Source organism: Elephantulus edwardii, unplaced genomic scaffold (assembly GCF_000299155.1).
Source record: "Elephantulus edwardii isolate Elephantulus edwardi_28Jun2011 unplaced genomic scaffold, EleEdw1.0 scaffold00502, whole genome shotgun sequence".
Classification (NCBI taxonomy): domain Eukaryota; kingdom Metazoa; phylum Chordata; class Mammalia; order Macroscelidea; family Macroscelididae; genus Elephantulus; species Elephantulus edwardii.
The window spans coordinates 351,377-378,950 of NW_006400252.1; the positions used below are offsets into that span (position 1 = coordinate 351,377).

Consider the following 27,574-nt stretch of genomic DNA (forward strand, 5'->3'; position numbering starts at 1 on the left):
CCAGCGTGTTTCAACCTTCTGCCATTTTGGTCTTGATATTCTGGATTGCATTTTCATGCATTTCTGCTATTTCCAGTACTGTGATGCCTGTACTCTGTCTTGTGATTTAAAAAAAAAATTCTTGTACTTATTTATCTGTTGTTTCAATTCTTTCTTCCATCTTTAGCAATTTCTTCTGTAGTTGTTCATGTTCCTCAGCGTCACTCCCTAGTTCTAGTGTATTCGCTTTACTTATATTTCTTTTGTAGTTATTCATATAATTCTGCATCAATCAATATATGTCTTTTGATTCACTTTCTCTGGGGTATCTGCTTTATTTATTGCTTCCATTCTTTATTCCATAATCTGTACCTTCTTCAGTTACTGTTCATCTGACTCCAGGTCAATATATTTCTGTCTTTTTTTTTTTTAGGAGAAGACTTATTTTTTTCACAACATTTGATGCTGCTGTCTGCTGTTTTCTTGACATTACTTTAAGTTCTTTTGGCATGTGTTAGGCAGTTTCAAGTCTGTCTGCATAGGTTGTTGACAATTCCTTTTCTTTATGGTGTTATTGATAAGGTACAGGCTTAAAGTGATTAGTCTATTGTGGTAGGAAACTCACTCTACTAGAAGTCCTTTCTAGGCCTGTAATGCAGAAAAATATGCCTTTTAAATTTCTTCAGGTCCTCTCTGGTCTGCAGTGAAGTTTGCAAAAATCTCACTTTATTGCAGTCCCTACTCCTAAAGTCTCTTGTCCTCTTTGGTTTGCAAGGTCTTGTTCCTTAATTTAAGCAGTTTCTGTACAGTTGGGCTGTAGGCAACTCTCTTCCCAGCATTTCAGTGTACTGCCTCTGGGAGTGAATGTCTCACTTTATTGCACTCCCTCTCTTAAATTCTTTTGTCCTCTTTGGTCTGTGGAGTGGCCCTCAGAGGCCAGGTTCCCTAACTGAAGTAGTTTCTCTCCAGGGGAGTTGCAGACAACTCAATGTACTGGCTCTGGGAGTAAGTCTCTCACCTGATTGCAGCTCCCTCTCCTGAAGTCTATTGTTCTTTTTGGTCTGCAGAATGGTGCAGCCAGGTTCTTGAACTGGAGTAGTTTTTGCCCAGGGGGGGTTGCAGGTAGTTCCCTCTCTATCACCTCAATCTACAAGCTCTGAAAAGAAGACTCTTACTTGATTGCAGCCCCCTCTCTTAAATTCCATTGTTTACTTTGGCCCTGTGGTACCAGGTTCCCCAACTGGAGTAGTTTCCCTCCAGGAATGTTGTAAGCCCCTCCCTCCCCAACACCTCAATCAGCAGCTGAGTAATTTATTAATGTGCTTCCAAGACTCCTTTAAAGTAAAATAATTCCTTATGAAACATTTTAAGAAATAGTTATAAAGTCAAGTAGAAATTGAAAAGCAAAATTTGAAAAATTACAAGCTAATTACCTTTCCACATGCTACCCTAGAATCACAACAAACAATGGGTAAGTTCTTGAGCTCTAGCTGAAAATCAAATACTTTGTCAACAGCTGGCTTCTTTTCTGGAACATCCATAGATAGTTGATAAGAAATCGTTTTTAAGTGCCTTGAATCTAGTGGGGAAAGAATCACATGAAAATAGACACATGTTGTAAATGTCTAAAATCTTTCTTCTAAAATTAAATTTCAGACTCTATTACTAATACACTGATTCACCAGAAACTTTTTTGTACTGGGAAAAAAAGAAAGGTTTTAATTAAGTTAAAAACGAGGAGTTTCTTTTTTAAAAAAATAAGGACATTATTTGTTAAATGGAAAAATTGAAGATTTTTATTAAATGTCATTGTCTAGTTTTTAGTTTTGAATAGCTAGGAAATAGGTACGAGGGATTTAGTAACAGACAAACAATAAGCCAAAATACATCTACCCTGAACATTTTCTCAATACTTCAGGAAGATGGAGCCCAAAACTCAGAAAGATTAAGTAATTTATTTAAAATCAAACAGTGTTTAAGTAGAAGAGCTAGGACATAAGTCTAGAACTTCTGATTCTAGAATCAGGCTCCTGGGGTCAGTTCCTAGAGAAAAAGATAATACAAGGTAAAATAGAAAAAGAAGATGGTCAATGACATGGACACTGACATAATGGCTTTAGCAATGGGCTCATGTTACAGGACTGGATAGTATTTCATCCTGTTGTATATAAAGTAAGACACTATATTATGTTGTATATACTATGAGACATAGTTGTGTTTTTATGAGATGCAACTGATTTAAAGAAACCTAACTATAATACCATAGTTACAATGGCCAGTCTACCAACCATATAAACATCTGAAGAAAGGAAATTTGACTTATTTTTGAGCTATTTTTCATACTCAAGGTTGGGAACAAACAAGAAAAGCTTAACTAAAAAAGTTCATAAACTCTTTATAAAGATAAACAAAGAGTTAATAAAAGGTTAATTTATAAAGTCAATGAACCTGAAAGCTCTCTGCAGCAATCTTTAAAATGATCTGTCATTTACTTATCACTCATTACTATTGAGCTGATTCTAACTGAATGGGTTTCATTTGGTTCTATGCTTGTAAATTGAAATGAAAGGAGACTGCTCATCTTTCTCTGTCTCTTTCTTGTGGAGTAACTGGTGGATTTGAACCTTGAATGCCAGCTTTTGGGTTAACAGCACAACTCTATACTCACTAAGCCAGCCCTATAGATGTTACTAATTTATTTAAATAAGTAATAGCAAAGAGGGGATTACAATGATGGAGTGGCTGAAACCAGATTTCCTGAGCCATTTTGGTTGGTGTAGACTTTACTGTTCTTAGAAATGAAAATTTATCTAGTACTCAAAAGGTATACCCATTTTACCTCTTGCTCAAACAGTTTGAGCTTTCTGATTTTATATAACTAGTGTACAATGTTAGTACTGGTGAACATACCTTCTTCAGAGAAACCAGGCTCATCATATGTCATTATTGTAAGGCTTTTGGCCATTTGTTGCTCGTGTCTTCTAAAAAATAGAAATATATGATTAATACATCTGAAATACATAGAAGTTTAAAATAGTTGTTGCTGTTGTGGATTTCCATTGAGTCAAGCACGATTCACAGTGAGCCTGTGAACAAAAGGCCTGAAGTCTTTCTATAATGATTGTCATTTATCAAAGTTCAAAGAGTTTCTAGAGGCATGTTGTTTAGGAAGTGGATGCCACTCCTGCTTCCAAAACCTGTCTTAAACTGGGAGCTCCACCAAAAGTGTTTGGTAACACCACCAGGAGTAACCATTATGGCATTTTGACACCCCAATGGCACAAGGCTCAGCATCACAGCAACCCCAGGTTACCTCAGTACAGCATATTGACAGAAGAGTGCTGTACCACTTAGAAAAATGTTCCTCCAAAATGTAATAACAACTAACTTTTAAATACAAAGGTCTTCCCCTAAACAAGAGGCTTAAATTAAAAAAAACCAAACACCAACACAGTATGTCTTTGTTGTTATGTGCTCTTGAGCTGTCTGTGATGTATAGCGATCCTATGTACAACAGCTCTGAACCCTTCTTTGTCCTGAGCCAGTCTCACTAATTCCGACACACTAAACTCCATTACCCCAGATACTGTATCACTCCATCTAATCTGGGGTCTTCTTCCTCCCCTGCACTGTCCCTCCACATTTTAGGGCATGATGTCCTTCTCCAAGGACCGGTCTCTCCTGGCCACACACCCAAAATATGTGAGACGAAGCTTCAAAATCCTAGCCTTTAAGGAGAGACTTGGTTTCACCCTCTCCAAGACAGACCTATTTGTTTTCTTGGCAGTCCATGGTATGTTCAAGACTTTTCTCCAGTACCACAACTCGAAGGCATCTATTCCTTTTTTGTCATCCTTAGTCATTGTCCAGCTCTCTGAAGCATAACAAGTAATTGAGGAGATCACGGCCTAACATCATTGCTTTTTAGCACTCTGGAGAGGTCCATGACAGCAGATTTTCCCAATGCAATACACTATAAAATATTTTAATTGCTTAAATACCATCTCCTCATATTTCGTTAATCTACACTATTTGGTGTGGGTCTTCACTCTGTTTAGTAGACATATTTCTTGTATATTATTGTTGTCAGGTGCTGACAAATTGACTTTGACTCTAGCTCAGTGGTATGGAGTGCACTGTCAAGCCAAAGGCAAAGGATTTCAATCCATCGGCTGCTTTATTGGACAAAGAGGATTTATAGCCTCTGAAAACCTGTTGGAGGGTGGTCAGCTATGTGCTGGTTCTGACTTGATGACACATAACAATGACAACATAGCAATAGACAACTATGCCTGAACCTGTGCAATTCTCATCATTCTCTGCAGTCAACTGTTACAGTTGTTGGGGCAGTCCCTCTCTTTAAGCATCACTTTCTCAAGCATGGCGTCCTTTTCTATGGCCTGGTCCATCTTGATAATATGTTGTTGTTGTGATGTCAGCAGTTGACGTGTTTGGAATCACAGAAGCCAAGAAAGCTTCAGATACAAGCTGTCAGATCATGGGTTGGACAATGGAAGTTATTTTCTGAAGGGACTTGGCAGATGTAAACGGTTATCCTGGTGGAGGGTGGAGCTGAGAAGTAAGTGGGTCAAGGCACTGGGCTAAGGGTGGGGTCAACACTGTAACTAATGCTTAACTCCACAATAAGGGATTTATCTTTCACTGCACCACAAATTGCTTGTCTGTCAGATACTCCTCTAAGTCTGAACATTCAGATTAAGACAGACTAGGAAGAAGGATTGGCCACCCACTTCTGAAATAGCAGGTCTCTGAAAACCCTATGCACAACAGAACACACGCAGACTAACAGAAAGGGCAACCTAGGTACAACTATCAAGTATGGAAATACAAAGAAGGAGGAACAGTTGTAAGCAGACCCTAGTGTTTGGAACATGGAATGTGAGAACCATGAATGTAGGAAAATTAGAAATTGTTAAGAAAGAAATGGAACGCATAAATATTGACATATTAGGCATTGGAGAGATGAGATGGACTGGCATGGGGCATTTTGAGTCAGATGACCATATGATATATTACTCTGGAGATGAAAAGACAAGGAAAAATGGGGTTGCCTTCATAGTAAAAAAAGTTATTTCTAGATCTATCTTGAAGTACAACATCGTGAGTGACAGAATTACAACCATACACTTACAAGGAAGTCCAGTGAATACCACTTGATAATATACCCAAAGTATATTAGACAAAGGTTACCATCATTGCCTCTAAGGATCACCCTGAGTGCACTTCTTCCAACAGAGACGTGTTTGTTCTTTTGGCATTCAACACTCATCCTAACACTACAATTCAATGGTTTAAATTCTCTAGTTTTATTTTTTCATAGTCCAACTTTCATACGTTTCACATATAAACTATTTAAAATGTCATGGCTTGACTTATGTGCACATTAGTGCACGTCTTTGCCATTGAGTACCTTAAAGAGGTTTCTTGAAGCATGTTTAGTCAATGTAATGCATTTAAGAAATTTCTCAAATATTGCTTCCAATATTTTCTCCATAAATCATGATGCTGGTTATTGGTCTAGTCGTGAAGATTTTTGTTTTCTTTAAGATGAGAATGATCTATACTGAAAGTCTTAGAATTCCTTCAAGTTGTCTTCACTTTCAGCAAACAAAGTTGTATCATCTGCGTAAGGCAAATTGTTAAGTTTATCTCCTGTTCCAATGCAACATAGTTCAGATAGTCCGACTTCTCAGATTATTTGCCCAGCATATACTGAATTTTCTGGATGATGTCCTTGATGCCATCTCACAACTTGTCTGGTCTTAAGTTACTAGTATTCAAGCTCAAGAAATTTATTTGAAAATCAACAAATAAAATAACAAATAGCATAAAATACGATGTATATAAACTTTATAAACAAACCAATATAAAAGAAACATTAAAAAAAACCCAAACGAAGAACCACATGATACTATCAATCGATACAGAAAAGGCTTTTGACAAAATCTAACACCCTTTCCTGATAAATACACCCAACAAAATAGGAATAGAGGGGAATTTCCTCAACATAGTTAAAAGTATGACTGTGGGTCAGAACATCAATTACTTATGTGCAAGTACAAATTGAAGCCAAAGAAAATTAAAACAAGTCAATGAGAACTAAAATATGATCTTGACTCTATTTTATTTGAATTTAAAAATCATCTTAAGAGTAGATTTGAAGCACTGAACACCAATGATCAAAGACCGGATGAGTTATGGATGATATTGAAGGTATTATCCATGAAGAGAACAAAAAGTCATTACAAAGATAGAGGAGAAAGAAAGAACCAAAATCGAAGTCAGAAGAGACTTAAAATTGCCTATAGTGTTGAGAAGTCAAAACAAAGGAAAACATTCTGAAGTAAAAGACAAAGAAATCTTCAGAAGACAAAGTAACATCGTATAATGAATGTGCAGAGAGCAGGAACTGGAGAATAAAAAGAGAAGAACTTGCTCTGCATTTCTCAAGCTGAGAGAACTGAAAAAAACAAAAACAAATGTAAGCCTTGAGTCTCAATATATTATCCTGGAAGCATCTAAAGAAGATGGAGGAAACACGTATAGTCACTGTACCAAAAAGAACTGGCTGACACTAAAAAATTTCAGGAAGTACCATATGAGCGGGATCCTTCACGAGGCTTCAGGATTGGAGTCTCCCTCTAATCTGGAAGTCAACCGGCTAAGTGGGTAGGATGGCTGGCGCCTCCATGGTGGTTCTTCTTGGTGGCAGTCAGGCAAGGGAAGTTTCTGGGGTCTTTTGTGTTGTGTGTTACTGTCCTTTTTGGCTTTCAAAGCTGCATGGGCAGTCCTGACCCTTAGAGTAAGGGTAAGTAAGGGTGGGATTGAGCCCACGGAGCCTGCTCCAGGCCCTAGCTCCCAAGCCAAAGGTAGTGACTCTACTCCGTGGCCCTTGGGCTTGCTTTTAATTGTTTTTGGTGAAACATTCTTCTAGTCGTGTATCCCTGGTATGTTCACTTGCTGTGCAGAGATAACTCGTGGTTGCTGTGAAGCCGAACACTGAGACCCTGATGAGTCAAATGTGAGAATGGTTACCCATGGTGGACAGTGTATGGTGAGGCTACTCAATTAAAACAAGTTTGGAAGCAGGAGTGGCATCCACTTCCATAACAGTTTGCCTCTGGAAACCCTATGAACCTGAAAAGAGGACAAAAGTTATACAGGCAGTGTTCAGGATTTTCATATATAGAGTTGCTATGAGTCACCTGCAATTCCACAGCACTTAACAACATCCCTCCCCCCCATATGAGCAGGAACCAATGGTAATGAAGAAGGAAGTGAAAGCTGCATTGAGAGCATTGGCAAAAAATAAAGCCCCACCAATGGATAGGATATCAATTGCCTTGTTTCAATTAACAGATGCAGCCTTGGATGCACTCACTAGTATATGCCAGGAAATCTGGAGGACAGCTGTCTGGCCAATGGATTGGAAGAAAAATGTGAACCAATAGAATGTGGAAACCAGCAAACAATATTATTAATATTACATGCAAGAAGAATATTACTGAAGATCATTCAAAATTATTAGAACAGTGCATAGATGGGAAATTCCAGAAGTTCAAGCATGATTTAGAAGAGGCTATGGCATCATGGATATAATTGCTGATGTCAGGTGGATCCTGGCTGAAAGTAAAGAAAATCAGAAGACTATTTACGCTTTAAAGACTGTGCAAAGACATTTAACTGTGTGGATCATAATAAGTTATGGCAAACATTGAGAAGAATGGGAATCTTAGAGCACTTAATTGTGCTCATGCAAAATCTATACCTAGATCAAGAGGCTGTTGTGTGAACAGAGCAAGGAAACACTACATGGTTTAAAATTAAGAAGGGAGTGCATCAGGGATGTATTCTGTCTCCACACTTATTCAATCTGTATGTTGAACAAATTCTAGAAGAAGCTTGATTCTCTGAAGAATAAGGTAGCATCAAGATCAGAGGAAGATTTATTAATAACCTGCATTATGCAGATGACACAGTCTTGTTTGCTAAAAAGGACAAAGACTCAAAGCACTTGTTGCAGAAGATCAAAGAACACAGCGTTCAATATGGATTATGTCTCAACATTAAGAAAACAAAAATTTTTACCAATGGACCAATAGGCAACATGAGGCAACATGATGATAAATGGAGAAAAGATTGAAACTTACTTAGATCCACAATCAACTTCTATGGTTCCAGTAGTCAGGAAGTCAGAAGACATATTGTACTGGGAAAATCTGCAATTAGGGACCTCTTGAATTTATTGAGGAGTCATTATATAAGTTTGAGGACTAAGGTGGATCTTATTCAGGCCATGGTTTTTATGATTCCTTGCTATGTGTCTGAAAACTGGACAAAAAATAAGGATGACAGAAGAATTGATGCCTTTGAGCTGCGCTGGAGGAGAGTACGGAACATCCCATGGGCTGCCAAAAGAACAGAAATGTGTTGGATAAAGTCCAGTCAGAGGGCTCTTTGAAGGCAAAGTTGATAAAGCTTCACCTCATGTACTTCAGGCCTGTTGCCAGGAGGGCTATTCCTTGGAGAAGGACATGATGCTTGGGAAGGCAGAAGGTCGATGAAAACCCTCCAGGTGAATTGACACAGTAACTGTCAAAATGGGCTCAAGTGTGTCAGGAAGTGTGACAACGGTACGAGGTAGGACAGGGTTTAGATTTGTTGTTCATAGGGTCTCTGTGAGTCATACTTGAAGACAGCTTCTAACAATAACAGATATAACAACAGTGAGAAGTATATATGCAAAACTGCAAGCCAACATAATTCTTTTTTAGTAATTTTTTAAAAATACTGGTTTACATCCAAAGTTCATATACATTGTTTTTCACACTGTGACATAGGGTCACACCGTTTGATGGGTGGAGGGAGGGGTGGGTAAAGGAAAGGGGAAAGATCCACTGTGAAAGCCAACATTATTCTTAATGGAGAGAGAATAAAGGTATTCCCTTTGAGAACAGGAACTAGGCAAGAACACCCACTATCACTTCCTCTATTCAATTAGTGAGAGCAATAAGAGGTATCCAAATTGGCAAAGAGGAGGTAAAATTATCTCTATATGTAGATAATATGCTATGCTAATATACTTAGAAAAATATAATGACTCACTGAGAAAACTACTGGACATAGTTGACCAAGTCAGCAAAGTGGCAGGATACAAGATCAACATATAAAAATCAATTGGACTTCTCTACAATGACAAAGAAAATACAGAAATGGAGCTAATAAAACAATTTCCATCACAATAGCTAATCACAATATTAAATACTTGGAAGTAAATCTAACCAGAGCACAAAAGAACTATAGAAAGTAAACTACAAACATTACTATAAGAAACAAAAAGAGTCTTGGAGAAAAGGAAGAATGTATCATGTTCATGAATAGGAAGACTCAATGTCATGAAAATGACAATTCTACCAAAGGCTATCTACAATTTCATTGCAATTCCAATAGAGATACTAACACTATTCTTCCATGAGATGGAAAAGACAATTTCCAATTTTATTTTAATGGAAAGACTCCTTGAATAAACAAAACACTACTGAAAAAGAGAAAATAAGGTAGGCGGCATCACACTCGCTGATCTCAAATCCTACTACGTGGTCATAAGTTCAAGGCAGCATAGTACTGGTACAGTACTGGTGTAGTACAGTGTCAGACACGTAGACCAATGGAATAGGATTGACAACCCAGAAATCCGCTCATCTACCTATCATCAACTGATCTGTGAAAAGGAGGCAAAATTAGTTAAGTGAGAAAATGACAGTCAAGAGAAAAAGATAACAAATGATGTTGGCTTAACTGGAAAATCATCTGCAGAAAACTTAAGACCCACACCTCACACCATAAACAAAAATCAACTTAAGGTATACTAGGGACCTAGAAGTAAAATGAAAGACTAAAATTCATCAGAGGAAAACTAGGAAGACCTCTAGAAGCCCTAATCCCTAGCACGAGCAGTCGTCCAGGCATAATGAAAAAAAAAAAATCTACAACCAGGAGAGAATAAAATAGATGAATGGGACCTTCTAAGAATCAAATCCCTATGCACATTTAAAAAAAAAAAAACCAACATGGTAAAAATGAAAGCCACCGACTGGGGAAAAATATTTGGCAATGACATATCTGAGAAAGGGACTCATATCTAAAATTTTTAGAATACTCCAGCACCTCAATAAGAAAAAGGTAAACAACTCAATCATGAAATGGCATAGGATATGACTAGACACTTCACCAAAGAAGACATTCAAATGGTGAACAAATACATGAAGAAATGTTCAAAATCCCCAGATATTAGAGATGCACATCAAAACAACTATGAGATATCATCTCACCTTAGTAACAATAGCAAAGTGCAAAAGGACAGCAGACACATGCTGGTGAGGTTGTGGAAAAATTGGAACTCTTATTCACTGCTAGTGGAAATGTAAAATGGTACAGCCACTATGGAAGGTAGTCTGGTGCTTTCTCAAAAAGTTGGAAATAGAAAATACCATTTGACCCAGCAATTTTACTACTCGGAATATATTCTAAAGAAGCCAGAGTTGTGACTCAAGCAGATGTACGCTTACCCATGTTTAGTGCTGCATTATTCACAATAGCAAACAGATGGAAGTAAACCAAATTCCCATCAACAAATGAATGGATAGAAAAACTATGGTACATTCACGCAATGGAATATTATGCAGCATTGTAAAACAATGAATTTATAAAACATTACACAACATGAGGGAGCCGGGAGGACATTATGCTGAATGAACTATCTCAGTCACAAAAGAACAAATACTGCATAACACCACTGTTATAAAATAGGACAGATAGGGGCAGGGTTGGGGAGAGAAGATAACGAACTCTGCATTAGGTCAGATGGAGGGAAGAACTGTCCTAAAGGAATATATGAGTAGGTATTATATGTATGACAATAATCTGGAACAAGGGGTGTGCTGCAGGAAGGCTGGGGGAAGGAGAAGAGGAGAAAATGTAAAACAGTGAGGAAAAACACCAAAACCAATTTCTATTTAAAAAGAAAGAGAATTAGTGAAGAAGTCTCTCAAGGGATGTGTTGAGACAGTGACTACAATAAGCACAGCATGTATTGTGGTTGGTATAGAATTGGGCACTGTTCCATTCTCTTGTACATATACATAGTCACTCAATAGCAACTAACAAGAAGATGAAGTGCTATCTAGTTTTTGTCTCCCATAAAAAATGTCCCTCGTAAATCAAAAGACCCAATATCTCATTGTTCCTTGATATCTTCAAATTTCTAATCCTTCCCCTTAATGAACTACTGCTTAAACATAAAAAGACTAAACCTGATTATTTTTTAAGAAAAAAAGAGAAAGAATTCTACTTGAGAGTGGCTCGTCGCCTTATTTTGGTGCGTTCCACTGTCATTCTCCACCACCCTCCTCTCTGCCTTTCTTGGACACTGGACAAAGGCAGTGAGGCCCCTCTGAACCAGAGCCTTGAAAGCAGATGGGTGAATACAACACAGGCCTGAGCGCAGGGCCCACATTCGTCCTTTCATCTGATGTCAATTCCATGCTCAGTATTCTCCTGAAGCTTGGAATTCTCTTTGAAGGACTGAAAACCACACTATTTTGGAAAATCTCTCCAATTAGCCAGTAGCTTGCTTAGTCTGCAGGATTTGTTAGGCTCCGTAGATAACCTGCCGCAGACCTGAGATTTACCAGCTTCTAGAAGCAAGTCTTGTTTGTTGTTGTTACTGTTTACTATCGTGAGCCCTCTTGTGGGTTTTTGGAGGCAGCAAATTGCGTGGCAGGAGACTGCCCATCTTTCTGCTACTGAGAAATTGGTAGATTTGAACCACAAACCTTCAGAATTATAGTGTTATGCCGATAACACAACTTTGCTTGCTGAAAGTGAGGAGGATATGAAATGCTTGCTGCAGAATATCAAGGACTACAGCCTTAGGTATGGATTACATCTCAATGTCAGGAAGACAAAGATCCTCACCAGAGGATCAATGATCAGCATGGAAAGGATTGAAGCTGTTAATGATTTCATCTTGCTTGGATCAACAATCAACACCCATGGTACCAGCAGACAGGAAGTCAGAAGATGTATTACATTGGGCAAGTCTGCTGTTAAGGACTTCTCTAAAGTACTGAAGGGCAATGATGTCCTTTTGAGGACTAAGGTGTCCTTGATTCAGGCCATGGTCTTCTCAATCACCTGCTACACATCAGAGAGCTGGACAGTGAACAAGAATGACAGAAGAAGAATTGATGCCTTTAAGTTGTGATGCTGGAGAAGAGTACTGAATGTTTCGTTGACTGAACAAACAGATATGTCCTGGAAAGTATGTGGCAGAGTGTTCCTTGGAGGGGTGATGAAGCTTCATCTTTCATACTTTGAATATGTAGCTAGGTGAGGCTATTCCTTGGAAAGGGACATCATGCTTGGAAAGATGGAGGGTCAATGAAGGAGAGGAAGACCCACAATGGATCGACACTGTTACTTCAGCAATGGATTTTAGTGTTGTAGAGATGAAGGAGACGGCACAGGATAGGGCAAGTTTCAGGTTGGCCATTCAGGTTGGTCACTGTGAATCATATTTGACTTGATGGCACCTGACAACAACATAGTAACAAAAGAAGCAAGTCATTTTTGGCAATATTTTGGGAAGCTAGCAACCCAGTGTCTTAGAGTTCCCATCAAGACCTAGTCAGACCTCACTACAATTGCAGCCCATGATTTCAACCTGAAATCCATCAGTGTGTTCTTCTGAGGTCATTTCAATGCAGCTGATCTCAAAGCTGAACTGTCTATTCATCTTCAAGCCATGATGAGGTCTAAGAACTGCAAGCAACAGAAGGTTCCATTTGACAAAAAAGAAGTATAGGAAGACATGGCATTATTATTCTCTGGTCTCTAAGGAACAGGAGAATAATTGTGATACTCCTCAAATGAAGATGCACTCTAAAGTATCTCAGAGATAATATTAACACCAATGTTCAAAGAGCCCATTCCACTCAGGAAAATCGAAAAGACCAGACCCTGCAGCCCCCACATAAGAGAATTTGCATCACCTTGGATCTGAACTGCAGAGACAGTGACAGAAGGTGGTATGTGCTCACTGATAAGGGAAGAGATAACTTGTATGTGGCATTCAACGTTGTTGATGCTGGCGAAAAATATAGATTCAACAAGAGACAAATAAAGAGGCAAAATAATGTTGCCAGAAGAATGTGATAGAGAAGGAATTTAAGGGTACGTAAACTTTGGAATGCCCCCCAGCTGTATTCCTAAAGTGTCCTACTTAGTAATTACATTTATAGCAGGTAAACATGCCCTCCAGTATGATGAAAGAGTTACCATGGATTGCATCATTGTTTATATTAACACAATTGGAAAGGTACGCCATTAGATACATGAAGTTTCACAAGGGTTTGAAAATTTGTGTATATGCTTTCAAAGGAGAAACTATCAAGGAAGCACTATACAAAAGATGGTAGGTTTCTTTTCATTCCAGAGACTGGTTGAAAACTGTCACTTTCTTATAGAAAACAGGCAGTGGGTAGATGACACAGATAGAAAGTCATTGGACATTGAGTTTGGTGTTGAGAAAAGATGGAGCGCCAGGGTAGCCAGCAGGCTCTCAGAATTCCGAGTGAGAGCAAAGGCACATTCACATAATGAATACATACATTATGGATCAGAGCCCAAGATTTAAATGAGAAAGTGAAGCAAACAAAAAAAAAATCAGAGAATTCTTCAACCAAGAAATTAAAGAGAGAAAGAAAAAGGGGAGCTTGTATGACATTCATAAAGGAAACTTTGAGAAACTGGTTAGCAACTTTACCATGATGGAAGAACACAAAGATTTTTCTCATTTTAGTCTATCAGTTGCTTGCACATACTGAGAAAATTTGGATATCAAAGTTCTGGCACTTGCTTTATTTTTAAAGGATTATACAGCCTCATTTGTTGCCCTGTAATAAATCTCTTTGTAGGAGATGTAATAGACACAAGAGAGTGGGAAAACATAGTGTGTAAAAGTGACATTTGATTATGACGAACATGTGAAATCAGACATACTTTTCTGATGAACCTTGGTTTGAAGTGCCTGACTAAACTCAATTATGCTGTTCTGAAATGGAAGGAAAATGGACAAGTGCCTGTGGGTCTACTGGATTTTACCGTTCCATCGAATGGTTTGTTACTTATTATTGGTCTTGCAGAAGGAAAAATGGTTGTGCAGAAAGAAAAATGTTCTTGCAGAAGGAGAGATGGTCAGGCAGAAGGAAAGTCTACGGTCTTGTGATTCCTCTGAGCCAGCAAAAAGGAAAATGACAGGAACATAGTCAAGCTAGACATGTAGAGGGTTGTGTATGTTCACCATACATTCAAATAAAAACTGAGAAAACTTTCAGGGAATTAGTTGTCAACATTACTGTGATTACCTCTGATACTAGTTTTTTCTTTGGGTCTTCTGGTCCCACAGTTTTGATTCAAAATTTTCATCAGTGGCCATGCATACTTCTGGCTTCACTTAAAAGGAACAAAATGGGCTTCCCAGTGTCATCAAATTTGGTACCACTATGGAAGCCATCCTTGACGACGTGAAGGAAAACCCCATACAGTCATATGAAGCAGTATGTCTAGATCAGCTGGGTATGGAAATGGTGAGTGTTGAAGATTGAGTGTTGGTGAGAATGCAGCACATCTCTGTGCTAACTTGAAGGGGTTAATGTTGGAGGTGTTACTTGATCAACAACGATGATGGCTTTCCAGTTCCATTAAAAAAAAATCATCATAGTGTTGATGACTTTCTAGGTGCCAGGTATTTTTGCAAGCAAATGAAAAAACTAGTTTTCAAAACTATGGGCGGTGAAAATGGCCTCAGGGCCTTCACACTGCTGTGACTACCCCCACTCAGCCAATTTCCTTCCCACAAGGGGATTGGCCATTCCTGATATTAAATTAAGCAGATCCAGTAAAAGAATTTGAGAACTTCACCATTAGCAAAGAAGAAGAAAGAGAAATGCAATGTGTCCTTTGGGATCAGAGATTCTTGTGCCAGTCAGACCAGGGCCTATGGGAGAAACTGCCAAAACAGCTGCACCAGGGAATCAGAGACCTGACATAAGATGGAGCAGACTGTGAGACTGCTACCCAACAGGGAACAAAAATGAAGAGCCTTTTCTCAAGTTAGCTGGAGGACTGGAGGGTCGGGGGAGAAGAGGAAGAACCAGAATTTGTTTTAAATTTTACTTTATTAATTTTAATGAACATTTACAGAGATTTTGAATTTCAATTCATTCATTGTTGCACTTTTCTCCCTGCCCAGCCCCCACCCCCATCCCACCAGTTTGGTCCTCTCTTTGAAAAGTAAAAGAAAAATTCTTTCATTGGTATTCAATCCCCCTCCCCCCCCCACAACCACCCCGAGTACTCTCCACTATGCAACCTTAATTCTGGACTCTTGTGATAACCATAATTGGCAGGACTGAGAGCTTTGTAACTCTAGCCTAAAGCCACGAGACTCAAGGTTGAAGCACATTTTGGAAGCTGTCCTGACTGTATTCTGCTGCTAACCTGAATTCTACCAAATATGCAACCAACACTCATTAATAATAACTGGTGATTGGATTGCAGAAGTTAAGAACAAGAAAGAAGGATTAGTACTCAGAAAACATGGACTTGGTGACAAAAAAGAGACTGGAGATAGAATGATAGAATTTTGTACAATCAATGATTATTCATTGTAAATGCTTTTTATAAAAGACACAAAACAGTGACTATTATATGGACCTCACCTGATGGACTACACAGGAATCAGATTGATTACATCTGTGGAATCATTGGACAAACTCAGTATTAGCTGTGAATACTAGGCCATGTGCTGACTGTGGAATAGACCATCGATTGTACAAGTTCAAATTGAAGCTAAAGAAAATGAAAACAAATCTACAAGAATAAAAATATGACCTTAAGTCTGCCCCATCTGAATCTAAAAACCATCTCAAGAACAGGTTTGAGGCACTACACACTAATGAACAAAGACCAGACGAGTGGTGGGATGATAGCAGAAATAATCCATGAAGAATGCAAAAGCTCATTACAAAGACAGAGTAAGAAGAAAAGACTGCAATGTATGTCAGAAGAGACTCTGAATGTTGCACTAGAATGCCAAGAAGATAAAACAAAGGGAAGAAATCAGAAAGTTAATCAGCTGAAGAGAAGATTTCAAATGGTAGCTCAAGCAGACAAAACAAAGTATTATAGCAGAATGTGCAAAAAGCTGGAGTCAGAAAATCAAGAGGGATGAACTTGTGTGGCATTTCTTAAGCTAAAGGAAATGAAGAACAAATTCATGCCTCAAGTTTTAATATATAAGGATATAAAAGGATGCTATAAGCAGAATACTGAATAATCCAGGAAGCATCAAATGAAGATTAAAGGAATACATTGAGTCACTGTACCAAAAGAACTGGCTGACACAGAACAATTTCATGAGACAGCATATGATCAAAAAGCAATAGTAATAAAGGAGGATGTTCAAGCTGTTCTGAAGGAATTGGAGGAAAAAAATAAAGCCCCAGGAATTAATGGAATACCAATTGAAATATTTCAACAAACATGCAACCCTGCATGTGCTCACCTAGTTGTGTCAAGAAATATGTAGGGCCAACTGACTGGAAGAAACCCATATTCAAAAAAGGATGATCCAATAAAGAGTGGAAATTTTTGGACAATATCACTAATAATACAAGCAAACTAAATCTTGCTGAAGATTGTCCCAAAATGACTACAACACTACATCGACAGAGAACTACCAAAAATACAAGCTGGGTTTAGAAGAGACTGTGGCACTAGGGTTATCACTGTCAATGTGAGATGGATGGCAAAGAGCAAGAGTCTATTTGTGTTTTATTGATCACAAGTTGTGGCTAACATTGAGAAGAATAGGAATCCCAGAACACTTGATTGTGCTAATGTGAAACTTAGACTGGGAAGCTGTCATATGACCAGAACAAGGGAAGACTGAATAGTTCAAAATAAAGAAAGGGGTGTGTTATGGAAGTGTCCTTTCTCCATACTTTTTCAGTCTATATTGTGGAACAGATCATTTGGGAGATTGGACTTTATGAAGAAGAATGTGGCATCAGGATTAAAGGAAAACTCATCAATAACTTGACACAACCTTGCTTCCTCAAACTGAGGAGGACTTAAAGTGTTTACTGCAGAAGATCAAGGACTACAGTCTTCGATATGGATTGCATCTCAACATCAAAAAACCCCAAAGAATCTCTCCACTGGGCCAATTGGCAGCATCATGATTGATGAAGAAAAGATTGCGGTTGTTAATAATTTCACTTTGCTCAAATCCACAATGAATGCTCTTGACACCAGCAGTCAGGAAATCAAAAGACAAGTTACTTTAGGAAAGCCTGCTGTCAGAGAACTCTCCAGAGTGCTAAAGAGCATCCACCAGGGATTGTAAGACATTTGTCTCACTGGGAACACATCTTCAAATTTACACGTTTTGTAAGAGGCAAGAAAAGGCTAATTTTATAAAATATTTCCCAATTCAGAGGGCCAACCTGGGTTTCAAAACCAAAGCCTCAGTGTTACCTCTGCAAAGCTTTTTCCTTTGCTTTGAGTCGATCAACTTCACTTCCATAAGCCACATGAGGAGTGATGTTGAGTAAATCAGGACAAGCACTCTTGACTTTTTCAACAGTAATATATTCAACTAGATTTTGGAAATGATCACAACAGTAGTCCTGAAAAACAAAGAAGGTTCCCCGCCTCCCATTTTAGATGAAAATTATCAAAAGGAAAACAAAACAAAACTAAAAATAAAGAAAGAGAGAGAAGCCAGATTTGGTTAATCGAGTTTGGATAACAATCTAAATGTTTATAAAAAGTTTTTTATTAAAAGTTTTTTTAAAATAATAACTTTGTTGTTGTTTACCATCAAATCAGACCCATCTCATAGCTGACCCTTCAGTGGGTTTTGAAGAGTTAGTAAATTGCACAAGAGATTTCTCGTCCGTCTCTCACTGATTTGAACTGCTTATGGATTTGAACTACATGTCTTTGGGATTGTATCACAGCTTCACACCACTAGGCCACTATAACTCCACAAAGAAAAACTTTATTGAGGTATAATTTAACAATTTAAAGTGTACAATGCAATGGCTTTAATATATTTACAGGGTTGTACTGCCACCACTATGATTAATTTCTCAGAACATTTTATATACTTTAGCTATTAGGAACAGTTTTCTGACCCCAAATGAAATTATGAATAATGGTCCTTCCCTATTGCTCCCTCATTCTAATCCCTGGCAAGAGCCTCTTTCTATGAATTTGTTCATTTTGGATAATTAATATAATTCACCAACATAGGTATCTTTTTGACTGGTTTCTTTCACTTAGCACAGTGTTTTTAAGGTTTATCCATGCTGTAGCGTATTATCAGTACTTAATCTATATTTATAGCCAGATAACATTCCGATGTGTATATATATATTTTGTATATTCATTTATCAGCTGATAAACATTTGAGTTGTTCCATTTTTTTACTATTATGAACATTCATGTACTTTGGAACATGGATACATTTTAAGTTCTCTTGAGTATATATATACCTATGAGTGGAATTCTAAGATAACCCTATGTTTAATCTTTTGAAGAACTTCCAGACTATTTTTCAAAGTGACTGCACCATTTTATATTTTACTCCAGCAGTACATGAAGGTCCAGTTTTTCCACATTCACCCCAACATTTGTTACTCTCTGTCCTTTTTTTATTATTATTACAACTATCCCAGAGGGTATGAAGTGGTATTGCACGGAGATTTTAGTCTACATTTCTCTGATGGCTAACACATTGCGTATTTAAGACTAGAAAAAAAAAAGGAATAGAAATTAGAAGAAAGGTGCAGGAGAAAAATACAATATAGTGTATGTATGTGGTTGCTTAAAAATAATACTATTTCCTCAGTAAATCTGCTTCAGAACTTACTTGTTTTACTGGTTCAACATCACTATAGTCAAGATTGGAAAGGAATGTTTTTAGATCATTCCCACAATATTCACACTGAGGTGGTATATCCTCTTCTTCATCCTTCAGAGGGGGAGAAAAACAAAGAAGTACTAGCAAGTGGGCCCAGTGGCTCTGGCAGTGGTAGGAGATAGGGTCCTGCACCGGATTTGTGAATGTCTAGTGATGGGGATTACGAATTTGCCCGAAAATTCCTATCAGCTACTCAAGACTCCCAGAAATACATGGTGGGGAACTTTCAGGGGCTAAAATGTTGTACCAGAAGGTACTAGCAACCTCACTTCTCCTCACAGGTTGGTGAGGACAGGGGAGATTGTGCTAGCATTTTGACAACCATAAAAACCATCATCTGGGGTTGTTAAAATTATCACCAACATGGGGCTCAAGGGTAATTGAAGTGGTTAGTGAATCCAGGGATTCTCCACTTCAGAGTAATGCTCGATGTCTAATGTACTCTGCCTTTAGACCACTGAAACAACCCAGCTACTGAAAGTAGACTCCTTGAGAACCAAATCCATGCTGCTGAGCCAATTCTGCCATATAGACTCTCCCTCAGGTTTCTCAGGTTGTAAATATGTGTGGGAAGAGCCCATCTTTTCCCCATAGGGTGGGTGGTATTTGAACTGATGGCCTCTTGGTTGGCAGTCCCATATGTTATGCACTGCACCAGCAGGGCATTTTTGCAGTAACAAATGGTGATGAAAAACGATAGACACCTATCAGATGATAGAGCAAGAAGAGAGAGAGCCTAGAAAAATAGGTCATCTCCAATACCTATTATGCAGTAGGTTTTGTAATAAACTCATTTGCCCATGGCCTCTATGCTTAATTAAAAGGTGGTGTGAAACAAGGTGGAGCTACTTCACAGAATTATCCATGGGCTTGGGACCTGAATCTGCAGAGGGTGAGGGGCTGATCAAGGCAGCTGCTGTCCTGACCTATACAACACTGGCAGTACATGGAAAAGAGGCCCTGAAAGGACTGCAAAGAAACAGAAGGAGCCAATCCTGTTGCAGATATAAAGTTAAGTTTCTGGAAGAAAGGGCTTGTTGCATGTTCCAGCCCATTTTTAATAAAGAGATCATAACAACCTCGCTTCAAAAAACTTCCCTGGATATACGTCTTTGTGGTTTAGAAAAGGAAGGTGCTACATTGGAATACATTTTCAGCATGATGCTGTGTAAGATGAACTTACAGTTTTGGAACTTGGGCAAATAGGAACAGAAAATATTGACTGATATTACATTACAAGATCTACTAAATGTGCTGCCCTTCATTAGGGAGTCCAGGTGGTCCGGTGACAAGGAATTGCACTGCCAATCCGAAGGCAAGCAGTTTAAACCCACCAGGTGCTTTGTGGGAAAAAGATGGGCAATATCTTCCTGTGCCTATTTTAGCTCCTGAAAGCCTGCTGGAGGGCCAGCCCTGAGTCAGTTCTGTTACACGGTACAGAAGAACAGCAAACCCATGATTAGTGTTGCATAGTTCTATGTGCTGTGCAGAAGAACCACAAACGTAGCATCAGTGCAGCAGCACAGCATCTGCAGCAAGCCAAACACCTGCGATACATGGAAGATTGGTGTCTCTTTTCTTCAGTGGGTAGATCTGCATCTTCAGTGGATTCCAGAAGTCATTAAGGAGGTTCAGACCTGGTGAGCACACAGCTCTCTCCCTGCGGCCATACCAGCCAATGAAGGCTTGGACATTCTCTTCCTTCTAGTGTGTCCCTCACTGCTCTGGTGTAGTGGGATGGGATCTCAACCCAGTGGAATCACTGGTCCATTAAGCAAAGGTAATAATTTGTCACTGAACATGATGAAATAAAGCATATGTTTGCTTGAGCTTCCAGGCTTTGTGGTCACCTTCTTATATGTTACTTCAAACATGTGATCTCTTTGCTTTTTAAAATGGAATTGCGTTCTCCAAAAAGATGCACATGTCAAGAAGACAAAGATTCTTACTACTGGACTGATAGACAGGGTCATGATGGATGGAGAGAAAATGGAAATTGTCGACAGCTTCACCTTGCTTGGATCCACAATTAACACGCTTAGTACAACCAGTCAGAAACTAAGGACACAGATTGCACTGGGACTTTTTTGTTAGGGACTTTTCCAAGTTATTGAGGAGTAATGATGTCAATTTGAGGACTAAGGTGCATCTGATTCAGGCCATGGTCTTTCTAATTACTTGCTATGCATCTGAGAGCTGAATAGTGAATAAGGATGAGAGGAAAAGAATTGACATCTTAAAGTAGTGGTGTTGGAGAAGAGCACTGAACATCCCATTGAGGGCCAAGATAATAAACAGATATGTCTTGAAGATGGTTCAGCTGGAGTGTTCTTTGGCAGCAAGAATCAAGAGGCTTCTCCTCACATACTTAGGGCGTGTTTCTAGGAGGGGCTATTCTTTAGAGAAGGACACAATGTTGGGATGGGTGGAGGGTCGGTGAAGGAGAGGAAGACACTCAACTAGGTGAATTGACATGGTGACTCCTGCAAAGAGCTGTTCTGTGTTGGTAAGTGTGAGGATGGCACAGGATAGAACAGGGATCAGATCTTTTGCTCATAGAGTTGCTATGAGTTGTACTTGACAGCATCTAACAATGATAACAACCACCACCACCATACTTTTTCCATCCATTCAGTTGTAGTTGGATATTTGGGCTGTTACCATGATATTGCGATGGTGAATAATGCTGCTATGAAAACTGGTTTACAGATCTTCGTTTGTGTCTCAGTTCTAATTTCCTTGGGTTATATTCCTAGAAGTGGAATAGCTGGGTCATATGGAGTTTCTATGTTTGACGTTTTTATGAAATGCCAAATTGTCTTCCAGAGTGGTTGTACCATTTTACAAACCCATCAACAGTGTGCAAGAATACTCAACCCTCCACATCCTCGCTAACATTTATTATTTGCTGCCCTGTTAAACTTTGCCACTGCTACTGGAGTAAGATTGTATGTCATTGTGATTTTGATTTGCATCTTTCTTATTGTCAGTGATTTTGATCATTTCTTCATGCGTCTCTTGGCCATCCAGATGTCTTCCTTTGTGAAAAGTGTTTCCATGTCTTTTGCCCATTTTGTAATTGGTTTATCAGTCTTTTTCTTCTGGAGGCCTTGGAGTAAGTATTCGGTAAACTTTTGTTATGAAACTGTAGTTTGAGATGGTATTCCCACATGTTTTTTCCCCAGTTGGTAGGTTTTCTTTTCACCCTGTAGAAAAAAGTTTTTGATGAACACACAGATTTAATCTTTACAAGGTCTTATTCATTAATTTTATTATCTTTAGAGTGTGCATTTCTGGCTTTATTTGGCAATCTCTTTATACTATAGACTAGGCTTTCTAACCAGTTTGTCTCTTATGAACTATGATTTTGGGCTTTACTCCCAAGTCTCTGATCCACCTAGAGCTGATTTGTGTGTATGCTGTGAGATGTGGACCATGTTTCAGCTTTTTTCAGGTTTTGTTGTTTGTTGTTATGTGCCGTCGAGTCGTTTGCGACTCATAACGACCCTGTGCACAACAGCCCTAAACCCTGCTCTATCCTGCGCCAACTGCAATGCCTCTGACACACCCATCCCAATTACCCCAGTCACTGAATCAATCCATCTCATAGAGAGTCTTCCCCTCCTGCGCTGTCCCTCCACCCTCCCAAGCATGATGTCCCTCTCCAAGGACCCGTCCCTCCTGGCAACATGTCCAAACTATGTCAGACGAAGCCCCAGAATCCTTGACTCCAAGAAGTAGCTTGGTTTAATCCTCTCCAAGATGAATCTGTTTTCCTGGAAGTCCATGGTACATTCAGTACTCTTCTCCAGCACCACAGCTCCAAGGCATCAACTCTCCTTCTGTCTTCCCTCGTCATTGTCCAGCTCTCTGATGCATAACAAGCGATTGCAAAGACCATGGCCTGTATCAGGCGCACCGTAGTCTCCAGAGAGACACCGTTGCTCTTGAGTACTTTAGAGAGGTCCCTAACAGCAGACTTTCCCATTTGCCTGTATCATTTGTTGAAGAGGTTGTCATTTTCCCATTTGATGGGTTTTATTTCCTTGTCAAATATTAGTTGACCATAGATAGATGGGTCCATTTCTGAGTTCTCTATTTTGTTCCATTGGTCTATGTGCCTGTCATCATACCAGTACCATGCTGTTTTGGTTACTACCACTGTGTGGTAGATTTTGAGGTCAGGGAGTGCTATGTCTCCCACTTTAGTTTTGGTTTTCAAAAGTTATTTGCTTACTCATGGTCTCTTTCCTCTCCAAATGAACTTGACAATTTCCCTCTCGGAGTCCTTGGAAATTGCATCTAACTTCTCTATAAATGTTCGTTAAAATCACAATTAAAATAAAATTTTATTTAAAGAAAAAAATGCATTTGGTATCTGGATTGGGATTGTCCTGACATGTAGATTGCTTTTGGTATGATTGCCATTTTCACAATAGTGAATCTTTCTATTCATGAACAAGGAACATTTTTCAATTTATTTGGATTTTTTTATTATGTCTTACAGAAATGATCTGTACTTTTCTTTGTATAGGTCTTCTGTGTTTCTAGTTAGGTTCACTCTCAACTATCTCAATTTGTGGCTGGCTATTATAAACGGTAGAGGAATCCCACTGATTTTTTATTGATCTTGTATCCTATCACTCTACTAAATAGGTCTACTAGCTCTAACAGTTTTTTGGTTGTTGTTGTTCAGTCCTTGGGTTTTTCTGTTTACACTATCATACCATCTTGTATATAGTGACAGTTCAACTATCTCTTTGCTAATCTGGATGCTTTTTATTTCTGTCTCTTGTCGTATTGCCCTAGCAAGCACTTCCAATACAATATTGAATAGAAATGGTGGCAGTGGGTATCCTTGTCTGATTCCTGTTCACAAAGAAAATGCTTTTAGTCTTTCTCCCTTGGGAATGATATTGGCTCTTGGTTTTTAATATATACTTTTGATTATGTTGAGGAAATTCCCTTCTATTCCAATTTTGCTTTTGATTATGTTGAGGAAATTCCCTTCTATTCCAATTTTGCTAAGTGTCTTACTCAGGAAAGGGTGTTGTATTTGTCAAATGCCTTTTCTGCATCAATTGCTAGGATCATATGGTTCTTTTAATGCCATTTATTATCTTTCTAATACAAAAAGACTAAGGATTAAAATTACCTTGAATCGAAAGTCGGTAGTAGAAATCTCTGGTTTGTATGCAAGAATGGATGGTGGTCCAACTCTGGGCAGTGTCCTCAGAGAAGGTTCAAACAGTTTGAAGAAGTCATCCTTAAACTAAAAAACACAATGAAAAGCAGAAAAATTTAAAAAGAAAGAAATGATTTTTATATATGGAAATAGCATACTAATTGAAGTGATAAACATTTCTTACCTCTAGCTCATACAAAATTTTTAATTTTGACTCTTCTGGATTAATTATCCATTTTTCTGAAGATAGAAAAAAGACTTATAAGGAAAGTTTAAAAGTTTTTGTAGTATCATCCATCTTCCCTACTTTGGAGAGTCACATAGATGATTATTTGTTTAGGGGTGTGTGTTTCCATAGGGCATGGATATTGTCAAAGATGAAGTTTCTTCCCCACTGATAGTTTGCCTTTGCTAGCAAAAGGAGAGGCTCTAAACCTCTATTTACTTCTTATCTGAGAAGCTGGATGTTCAGATTCCATTATCTTCTGCAGTGGGAGGTGGGTTTCAGACACTATAAAGAGAATGAGCATTTGTTACCAACTGGACAAACGAAAAAAAGATATTTTATATAAAAGTAAATCTCAGAAAAAGAAAGACCTAAAAAAGATGTTTGCTTTATCTTTTCAATGGTTGTATTTTCTTCCAAATAGCATTTAATAAACAATAATGAACAGAAGAAATTCACCACTCTAATGTAACACATTTTAAAAATGTTCCCTTGTTCCTTTACTGTCCTAGAGTAGTACATGGATACATGTTTTACTTGATTATATTAATGATGTGTACACAGTGCACATAATTGAACAAAGTATATTATACTAACTATGTTTTCTGCATCTTTTATGTATCAATTTGTCTATGGTATTTCTGTTATTATGTACAGGACTTCTCAGATAGGAGGAGGATTCCATTGGAGACAATGGACTTCCATTCACACTTCAGAGATTCCAGAGCAGGAGAGGAGATAAGAAGAAGATCAAGAACTGTCCAGTAACTTTTTTTATTAGTCTTCATTTAATCACTCAAACACATTTTGTTTACAACATTATTTACAACTATTGTTGTTATGTGCCATTGAGTGGCTTGCAACTCAAAGCGACCCTATGTCCAAGAGCCCTAAATGCCGTTCTATCCTGTGCCAACCTCACGTCTCAAACACACTCATTCCCACCACTCCACTCACAGAATCAATCTATCTCATTGAGGGTCTTCCTTATCCTTTGCCTCCCCTCCACTCTGCCAAACATGATGTCCCTCTCCAAGAACCAGTGCCTCCTTGCAACATGCCCAAAGTATGTCAGACGAAGCTTCACAATCTTTGACTCCAAGGAGCATTCTGGCTTCACCTTCTCCAGGACAAACCTGTTTGTTCTCCTAGCAGTCCATGGCATATTCAAAACTCTTCTCTGGCACCATAGCTCAAAGGCATCAATTCTATCATCCCTATTCACTGACAAACTCTCTGATGCATAGCACATAATTGGAAGACTATAGCCGGATCAGGCACACCTTAGTCTCCAGCCTGATGTCGTTGCTCTTCAGCACTCTTGAGAGGTCCCTCACAGCTGACTTTCCCAGTGCAATTCATCTCTTGATTTCTTGGCTCCTGTTACCAAGAGTGTTGACTATGGAGCCAAGTAAACTAAAACTGTTAACTATCTCTTCACCATCCACACTGATGCTGCCAATTGGCCCAGTGGTGAGAATCTTTGTTTTCTTGATGCTGAGCTTCAATCCATATAGGAGGCTGCAGTCCTTGACCTTCTGCAGCAAGCGCTTCAGGTCCTTCTCAGTTTCAGCAAGCAGGGTTGTGTCATCTGCATAATACAGGTTGTTGATGACTCTTCCACCAATCCTGATGCCTTATATAATGTCATTATTTACAACACTGTATGGAAACTTCATTGTACCCAGCCATCCCTTTACCCTGCCCATATATTAACTAATATCTGTTCCCTACTCCTCTCCTCTAATCCCCACCAACTCTCCACAATTGTTTTTGTGTGTAAATCTTCCCATAATGTCTTTCTTCCCATTCAGTCAGCTGTGCATGTCTTGTTCCAGATTAATCACAATACACATAAAGTCTGATATTCCATTAATTTCAGATTGACCTTCCTTTTACCTGGTCCCAATACAGCTCCCACCTTTCTTAGCTCTCTCACTCTTGTGACCATCCTGGTTTTTTGTAGCAATGGTCATATAGTCTATGTATGTCTCTCTATCTCTCTATCTATCTATCCATCTAATCTATCACCTACCTACGTGCCTACGTACCTACGTACCTACCTACCTACCTACCTACCTACCTACCTTCTTGTTTACCGTAGAGTCAGAACAGACCCATAGCTGACTCTCCTGTGGGTTTACAGAACCATCCTTCTCCCACAGAGCAGCCGGTGGTCTCGAACCATGTGTTTGGGAATTGCAGCACAGCTTCTTGCTACTAGGCCGTCAGAGCCTATATACCTTATATATGTTTATCTTTTTGTGACTGAGTTATTTTATTCAGTATTATGTCTTCTAAACTCATCTATGTTATGTACTGTTTCATGAGTTCTTAATTGTTTTTCAATACCTCTTGGTATTCAATTGTGTCAACGTCCTATATAATTTCTCTAAGCATTCATTTGTTGATGGTCATTTGGGCTGCTTCTGTATCTTAGCTATTGTCAATAATGCTGTAATAAACATGGGTATGAAGACTTCTGTTTTTTAGAGTATATTCCCCATACTTGAATGGCTGGATCAAAAGGTATTTCTATTTTCAGCATTTTGAGGAAACACCAGACTATCTTTCATAGTGGTTGTAACATTTTACAGTCCTACAAGCATAATCGGAATCAGTACAGTTCCAATCTCTCTACATCTACACCAGTACTTGCTGTTTACTTTTCTGGTCAAATTTGCTACAGTTGCTGTGATGAGATGATATATCCATCTTGTTTTGATTTGCATCTCATTAATAGAGGCAATGGTGACAAAGGAGGAAGTTCAAGCTGCTCTGAAGGAATTGGCAAAAATGAAGGCCCCAGGAATTGACGGAATACTCATTGACATATTTCAACAAACAGATACTGCCCCAGATGTGCTTACCACGTTGTGCCAAGAAATCTGGAGGACAACCACATGGCCAAATGACGGTAAAAAATCCATATTTATTCCCATTTTGATTGTTGTTGTTATGTGCCGCCGAGTCGTTTCCGACTCATAGTGACCCTATGCACAACAGCCCTAAACCCTGCTCTATCCTGCGCCAACTGCACCGCCTCTGACACACCCATCCCTATTACCCCAGTCACCGAATCAATCCATCTCATAGAAGCCCCAGAATCCTT

At 38.8% G+C, this 27,574-nt stretch overlaps 1 protein-coding gene and 1 pseudogene across 1 annotated transcript in view; one reads left to right on the plus strand and one right to left on the minus strand.

Annotated features, from left to right (window-relative positions):
• The window catches only part of FAM194A (family with sequence similarity 194, member A), a gene marked incomplete at its 3' end in the record, with an annotated part of 62,569 nt that overhangs the window by 28,643 nt on the left and 6,352 nt on the right, over positions 1 to 27,574 (minus strand). The window contains exons 2-7 of the mRNA XM_006903058.1: positions 24,421 to 24,476; positions 24,207 to 24,323; positions 19,001 to 19,102; positions 17,602 to 17,753; positions 2,890 to 2,960; positions 1,405 to 1,558 (exon numbers count right to left, since the gene is read on the minus strand). Coding sequence (XP_006903120.1) covers positions 1,405 to 1,558; positions 2,890 to 2,960; positions 17,602 to 17,753; positions 19,001 to 19,102; positions 24,207 to 24,323; positions 24,421 to 24,476 — 652 coding nt within the window. The remainder of the gene's footprint in view (positions 1 to 1,404; positions 1,559 to 2,889; positions 2,961 to 17,601; positions 17,754 to 19,000; positions 19,103 to 24,206; positions 24,324 to 24,420; positions 24,477 to 27,574) is intronic.
• Positions 6,599 to 14,666, plus strand: LOC102874989 (annotated as a pseudogene).